The sequence below is a fragment of the Typopeltis vanoorti genome, chromosome 4, assembly GCF_054136105.1.
Source record: "Typopeltis vanoorti isolate ZY-2024b chromosome 4, IOZ_Tvanoo_1.0, whole genome shotgun sequence".
Taxonomy (NCBI): domain Eukaryota; kingdom Metazoa; phylum Arthropoda; class Arachnida; order Uropygi; family Thelyphonidae; genus Typopeltis; species Typopeltis vanoorti.
The window spans coordinates 111,614,162-111,635,102 of record NC_143552.1 but is presented as its reverse complement, the minus strand read 5'-3'; the positions used below and the strand labels follow the sequence as shown (position 1 = coordinate 111,635,102).

At 34.8% G+C, this 20,941-nt stretch overlaps 1 protein-coding gene across 2 annotated transcripts in view; it reads right to left on the bottom strand.

Annotated features, from left to right (window-relative positions):
- The window catches only part of Alh (coiled coil domain containing protein Alhambra), a 294,506-nt gene that overhangs the window by 231,620 nt on the left and 41,945 nt on the right, over positions 1-20,941 (bottom strand). For both annotated transcript variants that reach the window (XM_090391968.1, XM_090391969.1), the window contains exons 2-3: positions 15,370-15,449; positions 3,383-3,437 (exon numbers count right to left, since the gene is read on the bottom strand). In XM_090391968.1, coding sequence (XP_090248094.1) covers positions 3,383-3,437; positions 15,370-15,449 — 135 coding nt within the window. The remainder of the gene's footprint in view (positions 1-3,382; positions 3,438-15,369; positions 15,450-20,941) is intronic.

Here is a 20,941-nt window from a genome sequence, read left to right as displayed (position 1 = left end):
CCCTTTAGCTTTATGTCCTGCTTGGTACAGGGTCCACTGGGGGGGGGGGGGGGGGGATTATTAATGATGAGGCTTTGGGAGACCAAAACTGGCTTGTCACAGAGCCTGACACTGAGGGAACACTTGCAAACCTCAATGCCCCAGGCATGATTTGAACTTGCAGTCTCTTGGCTGGAGAACGGATACACTAACCACTCGGCCAAAAAGGCCAGCTTGGTCCTATAACAGATCCAGTTTTATAAATCAAATTGTGAACACAACTTTCATCCATGACAGCATTCATCGTACATCTTTCACATATTTGATGTATATGCTGTATCTGATGGCCAATACAGCATGTCCATATGTTCAGCTAACTATCAACTGGGCATTTTCCAAGATTATTCTATAATTTTTGTTACAATTTACACAAGTTTGGATCACCTGCAGATTTCTGAAATCTCTTTGTTAAATGAGGTGACCTATGTGGTGAGTGCACACACACACATATACACAATCTACCAATAATTGTATAGACACTTTAGCAATTTACAATTCATACCAGCAGGCAAACACTAATATCAGGTATGTCCACCTTTGGCTTTGATCACCTCCTACAGCCTTTGAGGGAGACTTTCCATCAATGTGCAGCATGACTCAGTAATGCTTTCATGCTCAGATCAAGGACATGCTGCCCAGGACCTCAATCGCCACTCCAATTTGCCCCACAGGTTTTCAATGGGGTTGAGGTCAGGAATCTGCACAGGCCAGGGCAGTCATTTAAAATCCATTTCCTCATACCATTCGATAACAGCTGCAGCTCTATGGCATGGGGCATTCTCGTCTTGATAGTAACTGCCTACACTGTGAAGTTTTTATGGTTCCATAAAACTTCACAGTGTAGGCAGCACCTGATTATCCAGAATATCAAGGTACTGAGCTGCCTTCACGGAACTATAGACAATGACCAGTGGTCCCACTCCAAACAATTGAATGCACTCCACACCATTACACCACCAAACTTTACTGTGGATACAACACACTGTGGTAACAAGCGTTCACCAGGCTGCCTCCACGCCCACACCCTGCCATCCGACTGGAAACAGGTGAGCCTTGATTCATCGCTCCACAGTACCGTTTTCCACTAGTCAATTGTCCTGTTCACACACACACACTCTTTGCACCATGCCAGACAAGCCACCAAACAGCACCAGATGAGCTGCCTTGTTCACTGTCGTGATGTTCAGCTTGTGTGCCACTGCTCTTCCATGGAAATCCAGTAAATGGAGTTCGTTTCATACAGTATTAGTGCTCACCATGATGTTACTGGTGTTCTGGTACTCATCACGGATGGTCTGTGCCACCTGTTTTTAACACCCTCCTGTCCCTGTCAGTCATTTTCGGTGGCTGCCTGAATGTTTTCCTGCACTAATGATGCCAGAACATCTCCATTTGTTGATCACATTGCCAACCATTGATTTTGGATGCTCCAGTCGAGCGGCAATGACACACATGGACATGCCACTAATGTGACATCCCACGATGACACCTCTCTCGAATTCACTGAGTTCATTTAAATTGTACATGTTTTGGTCATAAAGTATTACAAAATAAAGATTTATTGTTACATAGACCATATATTTATAACGTACTTGAGCTCTTACAAATTGCCTACTGGGTTCGCTAGTGACTAGCTTTCTCAAGGCTTGCATAGTACAAAAAAAGGTAAATGCAAAAAAGGTTTAAAAATACAAAGAACCGTTAGTACCTAATCACAACAGAACGATCACCTCAGGATTGGCACATCACTTTTCAACTTCGAACCGCACTATAGACTGGAATAACAGCTCCATGCCCTACGTAGATGAGGATTACAGACATCGAGTATTTAAAGAAGCGGCAGTTGTACTACGTACGGGAAGTAACCTAAACAGAAATCAAGGGGCCATTCTGAACAATACCTGGAAAAATCTAATTAACTCCCTCAGTTCAACAGAGCTACAGTACGCAAATAATCATATTATGTGTTTGCATGTAACACGTGTTCATGATGCTGAGTAGTTATGTCAAGCGAACGTGTTACCCTAGCTACCTAACAGGTACTAACAGTTCTTTGTATTTTTAAACCTTTTTTGCATTTACCTTTTTTTTGTACTATGCAAGCCTTGAGAAAGCTAGTCAGTTACTAGCAAAACCGGTAGGCAATTTGTAAGAGCTTAAGTACGTTATAAATATATGGTCTATGTAACAATAAATCTTTATTTTGTCACTGAGTTCATGTCATGTTGCCATGAACCGGTTTTTATGTTATTAACAAACCTGGAATGTTCCATAACTTCAAATAATAGAGGTGTATGGACAATTATTCAAATATTGGTGGATAGTGTGTGTGTGTATATATATATATATATATATATATATATATATCATTAAATATACAGTTTACTTTCTTACTAGGTTTTCATGTTATGCAGATGAAAAACAAGAGATTTCAAGCAGGAGAATGAGACTGAGAGAAAGCTTTCTTTCATCACTATAGACCATAGTCCAAATTTATTATAAAAGATGCAGAACCACTGTGGGCCTTCACAGTGACATGTGTTTACTTCATAATAAATAAATGAACGAGACTTGTATCTCAAGTGTTTAATGCATGAATCTTGATTTAATTCAGAACATCTGCTTCAGCATATGTATCGATCCTTGCATGCACAATATACCTGTATATACTTCTTTTTTTTTTTTTTTTTTTTTGAGAGGATATAGTAGTTATGTGATTTACATAAGATGGATTTTCAGGAGCAAATGCTATTGAAATGCTATTTATATTCTGTCTTTTGATGATAGAGGTGGTAGCATAATTACATAGGGAAGTGTCACTCTTCCTTCATATGTTATATGACTGGTATCTTCAACTGTAAAGCTCTCACTATACAGTATTTTTTTTTTTTTTTTTTTTTTAAATAAATACTATTATGTCCAATTTCAATATCAGTTTTGCTTTTAAAAATGATGATTGGGTTCTTCATAAAATTTGCAATCTAAATGGAACAGAGCATATTCACAGACAGGAGATAAAACACACATATTACGAAGTAGCAGATTCCAGTAAAGAACATGTTGTAAATGGGTTGTACATGAAGGCCAATGTTCGTGGGTCAAAATAATGAAAAGAGTAATACTTCTGTTTTAATGATACACATGTATAGTTGTTTGCAAGACAATGTTCTTAACTCAGAAATAACCCCATAAGTTAATGATTCAGTGAGAGCAAGCTTTTTAGACAAGAATTGCCTCACTTTTTGTGTTTTCTATTTGTGTAACTGATTTTTTTTTTTTTTTTTTGTTACAATTCACATTTACTTCTTCATATAAAATATATGCACAAAAATAAATTTCTTACCACCATTATCAGTTCGCTTTAAAGCTCCATCTTTAGAAGGACATAGTTCACATCTCTGAAAAAAGTAGAAGTGAACATCAAAAACTGTTAAAATTTTCACACTTAATTTTTTAATAATTCACAAATGATGAATAAATATTATGCAGAAATGAAACAAGAAATTATCTATTTATATTTTTAAAACTTGCAGTAAATGAAACCAAAAGACCACATTACTATTTAAGTGTTTTCCATTTGAAATGGTGTATGAAATGTTTACATTTACAAAATCTCATTGAACTTGTCGATTTTTCTATTCAGTAACATGTTTAAAGCAAAAAAGAAGATTATCAGGTATTTTATTTGTGATGCAGTTATATGGAAAGATCTGAGTGAGTTTGTGGTAATCTGAAATTATCCTCTTAAATAAAGGTGTCCCAAGTCTTCAAAAATCTTTAGCCAAATGAAATAACTGCTGTGACAAATGTGATATGAAAATCAGCAGTAAAAAAGGAGGAAAATATCAACTGCATTCTCAGAGAATTCTATGGAATGAGTAACACATTTTAGCAAAGAAACTAAGTTAAATAAGAAAATAGATAAAAGAATAAACAAGGCTGGAATGGTGAAAAACGAGGTGAATAAATTTATCATGAACAAAGAAAGAAATATCAAGAACCACAGTAAGTACTATTTCCTAGAAAAGAACTACTGTCTATTTAAGGCCAATTCCTGCCAGGTGTCATTAGTTGCATGTTATAGTTGGATTCCATTTTGCATGTGGATGCCTGATATTTTTACACTAATGGCCAAAATATATCATTAAGAGATACTTCAATTTCTAAGACCAAAGGATGGATGACTTTTGAGTGAATAAAAATATTCATTTATTTTATTTTAACTCCTTGACTTAAATCCTAAAACAGTTACGTCATGTGTTTGAAGTTATTGGTGATTTGATATGACATGTTTCAAGTTTTATTGTTGATAGTGATAACTAGTTCTGGATACAAGAGCATACAGGGGATTCAAAATAGAAAGTGATTACCATTGTTTTTGATCAGGAGAAAAATGAGTATCAGATTAAAAAGAATTAAGAGTCAAAGGTGAACTGTACACAAAATTATACGAATATTATTGGGGGTAAAAATGAAAGTTTGTAAACAAGAACCAAACCTTAGAGATACAATAGCAAAGGATGAAAAAAAAAGAAAAAAAAAACAGCAAATGATTCAGTCTGGGAAATTTTTATGTGACCCCCCATCTATAAAAAGTTGTTGTTATAGCCCAATATAAGATTGGTGTGAGTTGACCCTCGGTAAAGGAGAGAGAGATTCATCTCCTGATAGACAGAAAGAGATTTTAGTATGATTGATTTTAATCTATTAAAACTCAGTATGCTAAACAATAGTGCAATTTAATATAAATACTTAGTGTATATATAACACATAATTTAACCATCAATGGAAATTCAAGAGTTTTAATAGATTAGAATCAATCATGCCACTTAAACTAGCTTCACATAACAGTGCATTATACAAATCTTTATAGTTAAACTTGAGAATTAATAACATTAAACACCACCATGCAAGACTACCAGAGATAACAATATGGCTAGCTTACTTTACCGCAACTGATTAACTTATAATTATCTAATGCTTAACTATTAAGTATTAATCCACTTTAACACACTGCCTGCTTATCACAAAGAATCACTCACTGTGGCAAGCAGACAGTGATACTTCTTTGAGGTAAGCAGGCAGTGTGTTACTAAAGTATAACTCATTTTCACATCCACACATGAACCTTGCATGAAGGAGTTTTTTCTCATATTACAGTATAATCATTGTAATTAACCTTTCACAAAATGAACCTACAGTCTACTAATTGCAAAGCATATCTTGAAATTACGCATCGTCACACAAAGTTTATAAAAATTCACTCTCTTTTTTCTCTTCTTTTGTTATAAAAAGAAGAGACTTCTAACTACCATGTAATGCATTATGTGGTAGTTAGAAGCAATGCCACTTAAGGCTTTTTTTTTTAATTAATTTTTTTTATAATACAGAAATCTTGCTCTAGAATGCAAACACTCTGCATTTTTTTTTTCTCCCAAGAAACAAGTCTTAAATAAGTGGATTGGTGGTCTCATATCAGGCAATGAAATTCAAGTCCCACTACAGATACAAACATTCATACCCATGGTAAGATTTGAACAAGCCTGTTGGTTAGAGAGCAGGTAGGCTAGTCACTTGGACAACCAGGTAGGTGGCAAGGACAGAAAAATCAGAACATTCTGGTGGATAAAAAACGTTAAATCATAGAAAAGAAGAAATCATACCAAAAGTTGCCAAAACCAAGTCAAATAGACAAATAACCTCCTTTCTTTCACATAATAAATAATGGAAATTGATAAATCACATATTAATTTGGAATCTCGTAATAATGTAAACTTAATCATGCAATACTATCACAGTATCTCGTAATGCACATATTTTTTTGTCTGCTTTGCTTCAAATGATGGATTTTTACATGCAGTTGGGATAAACATATTAGCATCATTTACTAAGCAAGAATGCTCTAAAGTACTATATGGTTTTAATAAAAGTATGTACATGCATGCATCATTACTCTCACAAGTCCTGGGCACATGAAATGCAGACATATGCAGATTTTCTCCAGTTTTTTTATTTTTATTTTTAAATAAGCTTTGATGCAATTAGCATTCTTCTTCTTCAGTCTGTTCTAAGACTAAAGAAGAAGAACTAAAACACAGGACAGGCCAAGCTTTGGATTAGAGAATCTAATTTATTATCATCATCAGCAGACACCTCCAGGAAGTCAAGGACACAATGCAAGACCATACATCACTCATACCAGCTGTCAAACATTCTTTTAAACTCATTCACATTAGATGTACTCCTCACTTCAACAGGCAAACTGTTCAACTGACTCACTGCTCGGTGAGATGGCGATAACTCTCACCCTTTCTTAAATACTAACTTCCACAGATACCTTTTTTTTGTCCTCCCCTCACCTTCTTCTTCAACCTTTTGGTTCTGTCCACTGCTGATGAAGGTCTCCCCCCCATCATTTTCCAGACCACTCGGTTTTCTGCCTCTCCCATCAATCTCACTCCTGCAATTTTTTCCAGTTCATCCCTCCACCTTCTTCTCGGTCTTCCTCTTTGTCTTGCTCCATCCATTGGTCTCCACTTTGTTGTTTTTCTAGTCCATCTCCTGTCACTGCATCTGGCAATATGGCCAGCCCATCTCCACTTAGTCTGTTTAATGTATTGTCAATATCCATGACACCTGTTTGAGATCTTATCCAGGTATTTGTTTTCCTATCTCTTAATGTTATTTTTAGCATACTTCTCTCCATGCAATATTGTGTTTTTCTCAGCTTCATGTTTAGAGCTTCTGTTAAAGTCCATGTTTCTTCTCTGTATGTTAGGACAGGAAGTATAAACTGGTCGAAAGCTTTCCTTTTTAGACTCATAGGGATGTCACTTCTGAATATGTCTCTCATTCTCCAATAAGCCATCCATCCAAGGTGAATTCTTCGTTCAACCTCTTTTTTTTTTTTTTTGGCAATCCTCAAAGGATACCAACTGGCCCAAATATACATATGAAGTAACTTGTTCTATTTCATGGTTTTCAACTTTGACAGTTCTATGGTTTATGTATTTATTCATCATTATCTTTGTTTTTTTTCTCTATTTATTTTTAATCCAATTACTTTTGAGGCTTCATTTAGCTGATTTAGCCTTTCTTCCAGATCTTCAAGATTATCTGCTATTAGGACAATATCATCTGCAAATTTCAGATGATGTAGCCTTTCCCCATTTATGTTTATTCATTTTGTTTCTCAGTCAAGGCTTCTAAAGACTTCCTCTAGTGCAGCTGTAAATAATTTGGGAGATATGGTGTCGCCTTGCCAGATGCCTTTTTTGTATTGGGAACTTTTCACTGTTTTTATATAATTTAATTACAGAAGTTGCATTATTGTAAATATGTTTTAGTGTTTCAATATATGGTTTCTCAGCTCCCAGTGAGTCTTTGCAGTCCATATAATCTACATTCCATAATCCCATTGTCATCTTTGTAACTCTTCTTTGCACCATATCCAAGCTCCCACATCCCAAATCTGTGCACAGAAGTTTAGGTGCAGTCATATTATTAAATATCCTTACAAAGAAGCAAAATTATCGTCTTATCATTACACATAAATGTTCATTTCAGCATCACAATTATCATCTGAGTTGTATTTACAGTTATTGCTATATATCCCCTGAACTTCAACTTCCTATCTAGTAAAATTCCAAGATAACTAGCCTGATCAGCTTCTCTAGCATAATCCCACCAATATAATATGCAGTTGGAATTCTCATCACAATAAAGTACATTACTTTATGCTTATTAACAATGAATTGACAGCCATTATCATTGGTCCAAAGATCCAGAATATAAAAATCAGTCTAAGTATTGCATAGAGTCTCCATAGCTCAGTCAGTATAGACAAAGCCCTTTGGTTGGAAAGACCTGGATTCGATTCTCCGTCAGTGATGCGAGGAAACTTTATCTGGTCTCTTTCGACTAAAGGTGAGTTAGCCAGTCTCATACAGACAGGGTTTTTTTTCACCTGGAAACTCAGGTTTTTTCATCCCACAGAACAGGCAAACCGGTCTGTGAACACATGCCTACAGGCATAGGACACACCAGGAGGCACAGAACTAATCTTATCCTCGACACCGCAAGATAAAAGAGGAGGGAAGGAATAATAAGAAGTATTGCATAACAGTAGCATCTTTGATTGCCCTACCTATATTTGAATCCTCAGCAAATAACTAAACATGGAGGGGGGGGGTCCTGGGAGGTTCTTCCCAGCATCACTAATATATATATATATATATATATATATATATATATATATATATATATATATATGTGTGTGTGTGTGTGTGTGTGTGTGTGTGTGTGTGTGTGTCGAACAATAATAATTCAATAACTGATTTCTTTGGTGTCCAACTAGTTGCCTTCGGTTTAGCAGATTTTCAGCCTCATATACCAATTTCTGAAATATGCATATCAGTAAACCCACTTGTCTAAATCAATAGTTGATATTCCAATGCCATATTCACCAGTTCATGTGACAGAATTTTCATGTGGCATCCCATCAAATACCTTACCTCAGTCCAAGAGTATTATAATGTATCCATTTCTCTTTATTTATTTTTAACCACAAAATTATAATAAAATGAGAGCAAACAACTCAGACACGACTATCAAAACCCATGTTGTTTCCTACAAAGTAAAGTTTGCTGTCAACCCATTCCTGAATGGGTTGACAGCAAACTATACTCTAAAACCCATTTCTGATTGCAAGTTATTACCAACTTCTCTAAACTCTTTATAACCTACTGATAGGATGGTAGTTAGGCATACCAATTTTTGAACTACCTTGGATACAAAGGAACCACTATACATTCTTTCCATTCCTGTGGGAACTCTCCTGAATTTGAATTTGAAAATTCAAATTATACAAAGATGTCAAGGACTTCCCATTCCTTTAATACATGTGTTAATATCTCCTCTGTCCCTACTGCAGAATTCTTATTAAGGTTACACAACACTGTAAGAGACTTCTCATGATCTTTCCATAGTGGTGACACTGTACACCATGTCACATACACCTTATTGAAACATCTTAGTAAAGAGAACACTATAAATTAAAGATTAAATATGGAAATAGACAACAGACTCAACAAAGCTGGTATGGTAGGAAGTCAACTGAATAAATTTATATGGAATAAGATAGAAATTAGTCAAAATACTAAATTAGCTGTATACAAGACAGTGTTCAAACCAATCTTAACTTATGGATTTGAGAACTGGGTTAGAAATAAAACATTTGACCCAAGACTAGAGACCACAGAACGGATAGCATCAACAGCAATATCATATTAAAAATGAGAATATTAGGAAAGAACTTGACATTGTTAGCATCCAGGAATGTTTCAGTAGAGCTAATCTCAGGTGATATGGTAACTTAAACAGAATGGGAAAGGAAAGATTAGCAAAACAAGTGTTCTCTGCAAGGTTGGCAAGGAAAAAGACCCAGAGGAAGACCAAGGTATAGGTGGACTGATACAGTAAAAGTGCCTTTGAAGATAAAAATATAAGATCTGATAATGTTGGAGTCTTGACAGGTAACAAATTGATTTGGAGGAAATTGTACATAGGAAGTTAGTAATGGGGTGCTTAAGGGTCAAAGCTGTATAACTAAGAGGAGACCTCCACATAGCCTTTTAAAGGAATGCAGAGAACCGATCAGGGCTTCTGCCCTAATGTCCAATCCTCACCTTCTCGTGGTGCACACTGTTGGGCATCTACTTTGATACTGAACGAACGAGGATGGGCTGGCAATTTGGGATTTAGCCGACCAAATTGTATTCTTATTGGTTAAACCAAAATAAAAAATGATGGTACAACATGACAAAATTTCATGCCGGCTGGGGCGTTGCCCGGTGTTTTCGCCAGGGAACAAGGGCAAACAGCGAAAAGTCAGCTCCTGGAACAAATCTGAAAACAAACCCCAACTCAACATCACCAGAGTTAAAGATCGGTACTATCAACGTAAGAAGCCTGAATGACAAAGAAATGGAGCTAGCTGAGGAATTAGATAAGTACCAGATCGACATAATACGGGTGACTGAAACAAAAAAGACCAAAACTGGTGAGATCTTTCTGAGCAATAAATACAAAATGTTATATTCAGGCAATGACAACCAAGGAAAAGAAGGAGTAGCCATAGTATTCAACACAAAATACGAGGCTAATCTTTTGAATGGCAGTCAGTCTCAAGTAGAGTAATGTGGGCAAATATGAGAATGGGGAACTGGACAATGAGACTTATTTGTGCCTATGGTCCCACAGAAGGTTCTACTAAGGTAGAAGTGGAGGAATTTTTTGAGGCTTTAGAAAAAGCAACTGACACAATAAAAAAGGGAAAGTTGGTCCTTGTTGGGGATCTAAATAGCAGAGTAGGAAATGATTGTGAGACATACAAAAATATTTTGGGAAAATTTGGAGAAAAGAGCAAAGCTAATAATAATGGCAAATATCTGTTGGATTTCTGCTCAAGACATGGACTGGTTATTACTAACACCATGTTCCAACATAAAAATGTGCACAAATTCACATGGAGAGAAGAGGCAAGGAATAAGAAAAGTCTCATTGACTATGTTATTGTTGATAGTGATGTTTTCTCCCTGGTGCAGGACACCAGAGTGTACAGAGGATTTGAAATTGGAAGTGATCACTATTTAGTCTTGAGTAGGATAAAATTGAATTTCATATTGAAAAGAATAACATGTAAAAAAGTTTTAAAGCGAATAAAAGTTGAGCAGCTCTCAGATGTGAACTGTAGACTAAAATACAGAAAGATTATTGAAAAGAAAATAAATAAAATCAAACCTTGGAGATTCAGTGGCAAACTCTGAAGAAAACATTGATTGATTCTGCCAGAGAGACATGTGGTGAGGTTGTGTGCAAGGATATAAAAATCAGAACTCCCTGGTGGACACAGGAAATTAAAGAGGCAGTGAAGGAAAAGAAGAAAGCATATCAAAAGTTCCTGGCAAATAAGTCAGCTTTTACTCTTACAGAATACAGAGACAAATGTAAGAAAGCTAAACAGTGTGTAAAACTAGCTAAACAAAAGTCATGGGAAGACTTTGGCAAGAATATAGAAAATAAATATCAAGAAGGTGGCAAAATATTCTGGAGGTTGTTGAAGAAACTTAGGAATGGAGGGAAGAGTGCTGTAAAAGGAGTTAGAGATGATAAAGGTGACATGAAAACAAGAGAAAAAGATATCCTTGAAGTATGGAGTAATTACTTTGAAAAACTGCTAAATGAAACAAGCAGTGATGACAGCATAGTGATAAAAAACACTGACCAGGCATGCAGTCAGAATACATATCCATACTTGAAGTAGAAAAAGCCATCAAAGGCTTGAAATGTGGAAAGGCAGCAGGAGTAGATGATATTCGACCAGAAATGCTGAAGTATGGTGGTATAAAAGTCTTACAATGGCTGCACTGCATAGTTCAGAAAGCCTGGACAGAGGGACGAATTCCCGATGATTGGAGTGGAGCTCTCATAGTACCCATATATAAAAAGGGAAATAAAACTGAATGTGAGAATTACAGAGGTATTTCCCTACTGAGTGTTCCTGGCAAGATCTATGCACGTATACTTGAGAAACGGTTGAGAAGAATTGTGGAAGAAAAGCTTGGTGAAGAACAAGCTGGATTCAGGCCAAATAGAGGCTGTCAGGATCAGATCTTCACTTTACGACAAATAGTTGAGAAAGCATGGGAATATAACAAAGATCTGTATTTAAGTTTTGTCAATCTGGATAAGGCATATGACAAGGTGCCAAGAGAGAAGCTATTCAATACGTTGCAGTTATATGGTGTCAATGTGGCATTATATCAAGCAATACTTAGTCTTTATTTGAGTTGTAAGTCAGCAGTTAGAATTAAAGGAAGAACAGGAAGATGGTTTAATGTTAAATCTGGTGTGAGACAAGGATGTACATTATCCCCTCTGTTATTCATTATCTATATGGATCACATTATGAAGGAAAGTGGTATTAAACCTGATATCAAAATTGGAGATGTTAATGTCAGCTCTTTGCTTTATGCGGATGATATTATACTTCTAAATAAATCTGCTACAAGTCTGCAAGATTCTCTGACTAAATTGAATAGCTGTTGTAATAGATATGGTATAAAGGTCAGCAATAAAAAGACAAAGACAATGAAAATAGGCAGAATCATTGAAAATGTCAACTGTGTTGTGAATGGAGAACCTGTGGAACAAGTAAAACATTTCAGCTACTTAGACACAATTTTTACTGAAGATGGTAAATTAAATATAGAAATAGACAACAGAATCAGAAAGCTGGTATGGTGGGAAGTCAATTGAATAAATTCATATGGAATAAGAGAGAAATTAGTCAGAACACTAAATTAGCTGTATACAAGACGGTGTTCAAACCAGTTTTAACTTATGGATCTGAGAGCTGGGTCAGAAGTAAAACACTTGACCAAAGACTAGAGACCGCAGATATGAGAGTCCTGAGAAAGATTAGAGGCGTGAACAGATGGCATCAATGGCAATATCATATTAAAAATGAGGATATTAGGAAAGAACTTGACATTGTCTGCATCCACGAATGCATTAGCAGAGCTAATCTCAGGTGGTATGGTCACTTAAATAGAATGGGAGAGGAAAGATTAGCAAAACAAGTGTTCTCTGCCAGGTTAGCAGGAAAACGACCCAGAGGAAGACCAAGATATAGGTGGATTGATACGGTACAAAATGCCTTAGACGATAAAAATATAAGATCTGATAATGTTGGAGTCTTGACAAGTAACAGACTGATTTGGAGGAAAATTGTAGATAGGAAGTTAGTAATGATGTAATTTTTTCATGTAGTACTGTCATATCCTGCACACCCCTTGAGGGTACATGGCAGGAATTTGATGATGATGATGAAGTTAGTAATGATGTAAGTTTTTAATGTAGTACTATCGTAGTCCTGTACCGCCTTGAAAGTACATGTCAATTTGATGATGATTAAGTTATAGCTGGTTATCATTTTTACTTTTTAGATGTGCAAAATGCATAAGCAACTAATAATTTGTTTTGTTCAACCTTCCATATATAAATTATTCTGGGACTGTGAATGAACGAAGTTGGATATCTTTTACTGAAATTTAATATTATGATTCACATCACATAGTTACTGGCAAAATGATTTGAACAGATACAATAATACTGACTATTAAAATTTGTCAAATAGTTTCAATGAACCATTTGCAGTGGCTAAATTAGACAACAAATTATGGAGTACACACGAGGGTAGTGTGAAAAGTTCTCAGCCTAACAACGAAAAAAAAAAACGAATTTATAATTTCAAAATATTTTTATTTTTCGACATAATCTCCCTTAAGACTAATACATTTATTCCAGCAATGCTCCAGTGCCATTATCCCATCCCTGTAGTGATTCTCAGTAAGATCTACAAAATACCCCTCTACAATTACAATCACCTCTTGATTCAAAGAAAAACATTGACCAGCGAGGAAGAGTTTTAGTTTTGGGAAGAGATAGAGGTCAGAGGGAGCCAAATCTGGGGAATAGGGTGGATGTTCGAACAATTCATAGTGCAGATCCCTTAATTTTTCCATTGCCAAAACACCTTTGTCGGCAGGTGCATTGTCCTGATGAAAGATGATTTTTTTCTTCTGCTAACTATGTCTTTTCTCACAAATTTTTTCATCTAGTCTGGTTAAAAGATCGGAATAATATTCCCCAGTTATTGTTTTACCCTTTTCAAGATAATTAATAAACAAAATGCCTTTAGCATCCCAAAACATTGATGCCATGACCTTTCCTGCTGATGGAACTGACTTCGTCTTCTTTGGTGCTGAACAACCACCTTCTGTCCACTGTTTTCACTGATGTTTGAATTCTGGTGTAATGGTGAATCCAAGTCTCATTCACAGTAATAAATTAATGCACAAAATCAGTTTTATTCTTGTTAAAACACTCCAAGCACTGTTCAGAGATTTTCATGCAAGTGCATTTTTGATCTGCTGTGAGCAAGTGTGGCACTCATCTTGCACAAAGCTTTTTCATTTGCAATTCTTCATGCAAAATATATCCTACACGTTCTTTTGAAATGTCTATGGTCTCAGCAATTTCATGCATTTTGCCTTGCCAGTCATCCAATGCCACATCATGCCCTAAATCAATGATTTCTGGTGTTGTTACAATGTCCTTCACGTGGATCATCTTCAAGGCTAGGCCACATTTAAACTTGGCAGCCCATTTCTTAATTTTCGAAAATAAAGGAGAAGAGTGCCCATAAACGTTTATGAACTTCAAATGAAGTTCTTTTGATGTTAAACCTTTTACAAAGAATTTTATAACTGCACAATACTCAATTTTATCCATTTCAAGGGATACAGACAACACTTTGGCTTCCGACAGCTGCATAAAAAACTACTTGATAGAATGACTTGCAATTTCACATGGATGCTTATGACAGATATACCAACTTAGAAAAAAAAATCTTGCCAATAGTGTTGCCATATATGGGCGAGACTGAGAACTTTTTCAGACCACCCTCGTAAGTTAGAAATTGATCAATGTGACAGAAAATACACTATACTTTTTGATACACTTGTTGAAATTTTACTAGTGTTCTTTTCCACTAAAATTCGTTGAATAATGTAAATCTGCCATAGATGTCATGATAGTTCTTGCAAAGACATTGGATCTTAATGTCTATTCTATTTTTAATGCTATCTATTCCTAAAATTGATGTTCATTTTAAAACAAGTATCAGGTTCAACAATGGATAATAATTTGGTATAATTCATTTTTCTTGACAAAACTATTTCAAATGACAATAATTAATGCTGCACCCACTTTTCTCCACTATAACTGGATCATTTTTACTAACAAAAGTTTTCAAAACAATGACATAATTTCTTTAAGAAGGAATTTAATAAAATGTAATATTCAGAATCACTGCTAAACTCTGCCATATCAACTAGTCCATTCCTATGGCAAAATCAGGCAAAACAAAATTATGTCTACAACACTGCTTAAGAGAACACTTGGTTCAACTGTGATGATGAATGGTTTCACTATTATTATAATGCTATTAACAAAACATCTTTCTATGACTGTCTGCAATCATTTCCTTACTTGTTTATTTATCTTCTTCCACTTAAGAGGCAAACTGAAAATGTAGGAAAAGCATGAAAGTTAGGCTCTTCAGCACTATGAATTTTGAAAAAAGGGTATCACCTACCATCCTTCCAAAAAAAGTTAGTTATTTATAGTATTAATAAATTACATCATTTTCCATAAAAGTTAAATTCCTTATTTCAGTATGTAGTAAACAATATAGATAACACTTACTACTCTAGCAGATCTTTCTTGAGATTCACATTTTCTGCAAAACCACGGTCCTGTTGGTACTTGAACAATTCCATAGCATGCTTTCATAAAAAAAAAAAATAACAAATAAATAAAAAAAAAAAAAACCTCAACCAATTAAAGTTATTACTATGAAAATAAAAAAAAAACACAATAGAAAAGTACTTTGCTTGCAAAATACTAAATGTCTTGAAAGTTGTCAATTTTCATTTCTATTGATGTCAGTTTTCATTAGAAGAAAACTGTCATCAATAGTACCATCTACTGATGTCAGTTAACAATGGTAAATGTCTGTTGGATTTCTGTTCAGGACATGGACCAGTTATTACTAACACCATGTTCCAACATAAAAATATGCACACATTTACATGGGAAGAAGATGCAAGAAATAAAAGTCTCACTAACTATATATTATAACATATAAGCTGATAGCGATGTTTTCCCATCGATTCAGGACAGCAGAGTATATAGAGGATTTGAAATAGGAAGTGATCACTATTCAGTTTTGAGCAGGATAAAATTGAATTTCATATTTTAAAGAGGAGTGTATAAGAAAGTTTCAAAATGAATCAAAGTTGAGCAGCTTTCAGAGGTGAACTGTAGATCAGATACACAAACATCACTGAAGAAAAAATGAAATAGTTTGAAAACAAGAACCAAACCTTGGAGATTCAATGGCAAATTCTGAAGAAAACATCGATTGGTTTGGTCAGAGAGGCATGTGGTGATGTTGTGTATAGGGAGAAAAAATCAGAACTCCATGGTAGAATCAGGAAGAGGCAGACAAGGAAAAGAAGAAAGCATATCAAAAGTTCGATATAACAAAGTCAGCTTTGACTCTTAGAGAATACAGAGAAATATGCAAGAAAGTGAAGTGATGTGTAAAACTAGCTAAACAAAAGCCATAGAAAGACTTTGGCAAGAACATTAGAAATAAATATCAGGAAGATGGCAAAATCTTCAGGAGCTTATTGAAAAAACTTAGAAATGGAGATAAAAGTACTGTAAGAGTCAGAGATGATAAAGGTGACATAAAAACTGAATATATTCTAGATGTGTGGGGTAAATTATTTTGAAAGACTGCTAAATGAAACAAGCAGTATCAGAATGGTGGTAGAAACCTCTGCTCCCAACAGGAATGCAGTCAGGAATACATATCCATATTGAAATAGAAAAAGTAATCAAAAACCTGAAATGGGGTAAGGCAGCTGGAATAGATGAAATTCAACCAAAAAAATGAACAAATATAGAGGTATAAAAGTTTTACAGTGGCTGCATTGCATAAATTCAGAAGACCTAGTCAGAGGGTCAAATTTTGGATGAATGAAGTAGAGCTCTCAATAGTAGTCATCAATAAAAAGGGAAATAAAACTGAATGGGAGAATTACAGAGGTATTTCCCTGCTGAGTGTTCTTCTGGTAAGATTTATACAAGTATACTTGAGAAATGGCTAAGAATAATTGTGGAAGAGAAGCTTGGTGAACAACAAGCTGGATGGATTCAGGCCCAATAGAGTTGTCAAGATCAGATTTTCACTGTAAGACAAATAGTTGAGAAATCTTGGGAATATAACAAGGATTTGTATTTAAGTTTTGTTGATATGGAAAAGTCATATGACAAGGCACAAAGAGGAAAGCGCTTTAAAACACCAATTATATAGTGTAAATGGGACATTATATCGAGCAATATACATAGTCTCTATTTAAGCTGTAAGTCAGCAGTTAGAACTGAAAGAGATATAGGAAGATGGTTTGATGCAAAATCAGGTGTGCAACAATAGTGCACATTATCTCCACTATTATTCATTATTGATATGGATCACATTATAAAGGAAAGTGGTATTAAATCTGATATAAAAACTGGCAATGTTAATCTTAGCTCTTCTTTATACAGATGATGATATACTTCTGAATAAATCCAGTACAAGCCGGCAAGATTTCCTGACTAAATTGAATAACTGTTGTAATAAATTTAGTATGAAAATCAGCAATAAAAAAGACCAAAACTATGAAAATAGGCAGAAACACTGAACACATCAAGTGCATTCTGAATGGAGCACATATAGAAGAAGTAAAACATTTTAGCTATTTATGCACAATTTTTTATCGAAGATGGAAATATGGAAATAAACAACAGAATTAGTAAAGCTGGTAAGGTAGGGAGTCAGCTGAATAAATTTATATGGAATAAGAAAGAAAGGAGTCAAAACTCTAAATTAGTTGTATACAAGACAGTGTTCAAACCAATTTTAACTTATGGATCTGAGAGCTGAGTTGCAAATAAACTACTTGAGCAAAGACTGGAAACCTCTGATAAGAGTTCTGAGAAAGATTAGTGAAGTGAACAGATGGCATCAATGGCAATATCACATTAAAAATGAGGATATTAGGAAAGAACTTACCATTGTTAGCATTCGGGAATGTATTAGTAGAGGTAAGTGTTCTTTGCAAAGTTGGCAGGAAAAGACCCAGAAGAAGACTAAAATGTAGGTTGATTGATACAGTAAAAAGTTCCTTAAAAACAAATCTGATAACGTTGGAGTCTTGACAGATAATAGATTAATTTGTAGGAAATTGGTCAGAAATTAACAATGGTGTAAAGGATAATTATAATAGTACTTTCATGTAGTACTATTATAATTATCCTGTACCCCCCCCCCCCCGAGGATACATATCAGGAATTTGATGATGATACCATCTAAAATTAATATTTACAGATAAAACCAGAGAAACCTGATTTTTTGTAATAATATGAATATTACTCAGTCCGTTAATAGCATCATCTGTAAAGGGCTGACTAATATGCTAATTATAATTTTCTGTAAAATAATATCAACATCTTTTAAACATATCAGAAAGGTGGAGTGGTGAGCATACAAACTATAATATGAGATGATTGCTAAAAATTTACCATTAAAATGGAAAATGCTATAAATCAACTAACAGAAGATAATTAATTAATTAACAGCTAAAAGTTCTGCCTAACTGTTATGCAATTAAGATATGACAATGTTTTCTCTCTTTCTCTGTGTGCATGCATGTGTGTGTTGTGTGTGCACGCATGTTGCACATGTAACTAACAACTACTTATATGTAATTAACTAAATCAACTACTGATACAATTACTCCATACATCTTTATCCAATCAAACTGAATAAAGTACAAAGCTGTAATTTACAAAATTTTCTCTTTACAATAAACTACAAAATTGGCATTTGAAAGGAAATTATTCACATATGATCCCATTGTGTCCCTTATGTATATGATATTACGAAACTAGAGACATGTTTGCTGACATGGGGGGAGGGTCTTCAATATACTGATCTGAGTTTATACATCTTCCAGTATGAAAGTGAAATGAATACACAGCATTCTTTAACAAACCACTATACAAAGAAACTGGTATAGTCATTCCCAGCTTCTTGATAATCAGTAATCCTTTTGAAATCAGCTATCAACGAAAAACATATACTTGAAGCATGAAGAAGAAATGTGAATAGACTATACCAGTGTTTCTCAACCTGTGGTCTGCGACGATGGGACAGGTGGTCCGCAGGCAGACTTAAATTAATTAAATAAATATATATTTTTTAATTATCCAAAGAAAACAAATTAAAATTGAATAAGTAAGTAAAAATTATTGAAATCAGATGGAGACTTAAAAAAACCAACAAATAGCATCAGAATGTTCAAAGGCGGAAGCAATAAAACTATATTGTTGTTCACTTCACCCCTCTTTTATTATTTGTCATTCTGCAGATAAATTTGTAGCTGCAGAATGACGAATAATAAAAGAGGGGTGAAGTGAACAATATAGTTTTATTGTTCTGCCTTCCCTTGCTGTTTTGTCAGATTTGAAGTCCACATTTCAACCAATTGCTTGTTATTTATTGATTTTTATTATTGAAGATTTCCCTCCTTCAACCAAGGCTCAGTATATCTTCAAAAGTGCTAAGTAATACTTGGACAAAGTGTGTCGTGAGTTAATCCCAGTATTTATATATTTATATATTTTTCGGAAACGTTTTTTAATAATGAAAAAGTGGCTTAGAACTAGGACTTTGAAAAGAAGAGCAAATGAAGCAGGTGATGCTAACCCTAATTCTGATACACATGTTGTAATGACAAGCAAATCTGATACTGTTAAAGTAGAAGAAACAAGCAGTTCAAAGAAAAAATATAGGAAATATAACAGTTCATATTTGGAATTCGGGTTTACTTGGTATGGAGATGAAAGTGAACAGACACCTCAATGTGTTCTGTGTTATGAAGTGTTGTCGAACGAGTGCATGAAACCTGCGAAATTCTGACGACATTTAGAAACAAAACATTGTGATGTGGAAAAATAAGCCAATTGAATTTTTTCAGCGACGTTTAAGGACATCAAATCATGGGAAAGATATAGTTTCAGCCATGGGTTCCATTAATAGCAATGCACTGGAGGCATCCTATCTCTAAAATTTGCTACTTCCAGCTATAAAAGATGTGCTAAAAAATATGTTTGGGGACAAGTTACTAATATACGTTCATATGATTCCTCTTTCAAATGACACTGTCAGTCACAGACTTAATGATAAGGCAGGTGACGCAGAATCTCAGTTAATCAAAAGAGTTAAGAAGAGCCCTTATTATGTGTTACAAATAGACGAGACTACTGATGTTACAGATGATGTGCAGTTAATATGCTAAGTAAGATATGCGCATGATAACAACATTCATGATGATATTCTGTTTTGTAGAACTTTGCCATCCTGAACAACTGGAAAAGAAATATTTCACATTCTCAATAATTACATAATACACAAAGGGATCCAGTGGGAAAAATGTATAGGCTTCTGTTCGGATGGAGCTTGAGCCCTTACAGGCAGGCAAGGTGGGATTGTTTCTATGGTCAAGGAAGTAGCTCCGGATATGAATTGGGTACATAAGGAAGCATTAGCCTACAAAGGAATGGCACCAGAATTTAAAACTGTGTTATACAATGCTGTAAAGCTAGTTAATTTTATTAAAGCTCGACAGTTAAATAACAGGTCATTTTCAGTACTCTGCGATGAAATGGACAGTGAATATATACAACATTTGCTTCATTCTGAAATTTGCTGGCTTTCCAGGGGCACCAAGGTTATTTCAATTAAAGCACGAAGTTTTGTTGTTTGTAAATGAACATAATTCTGATTTTGCAACACTACTTGTCGATGAAGCATGGTTATCAACACAATGCTATCTCTCAAACATTTTTTCGAAATTAAATGAACTAAATCTCTCCCTTCAGGGAAATTCTTTAACTGTTTTTGATGCCTATGACAAAATAAAGGCATTCGAGAAAAAAACTGGTATGCATTAGTTATGTAAAAGATAGACAATTTGCAACATTGGAATCCTTTTTAGTGAAAAATGATATTTTTGTTGATTCTGAGTTTCTGGAAAGGGTTTGTGACCACCTCAAAATTCTGAAACAGAATTTTGAAACATATTTTCCGAATAACTTTTATAAGAAATTTCTGTGGGTTTGCGATCCATTTCAGGCTGCAGTCATGACTTTTCGTTATAGAAAA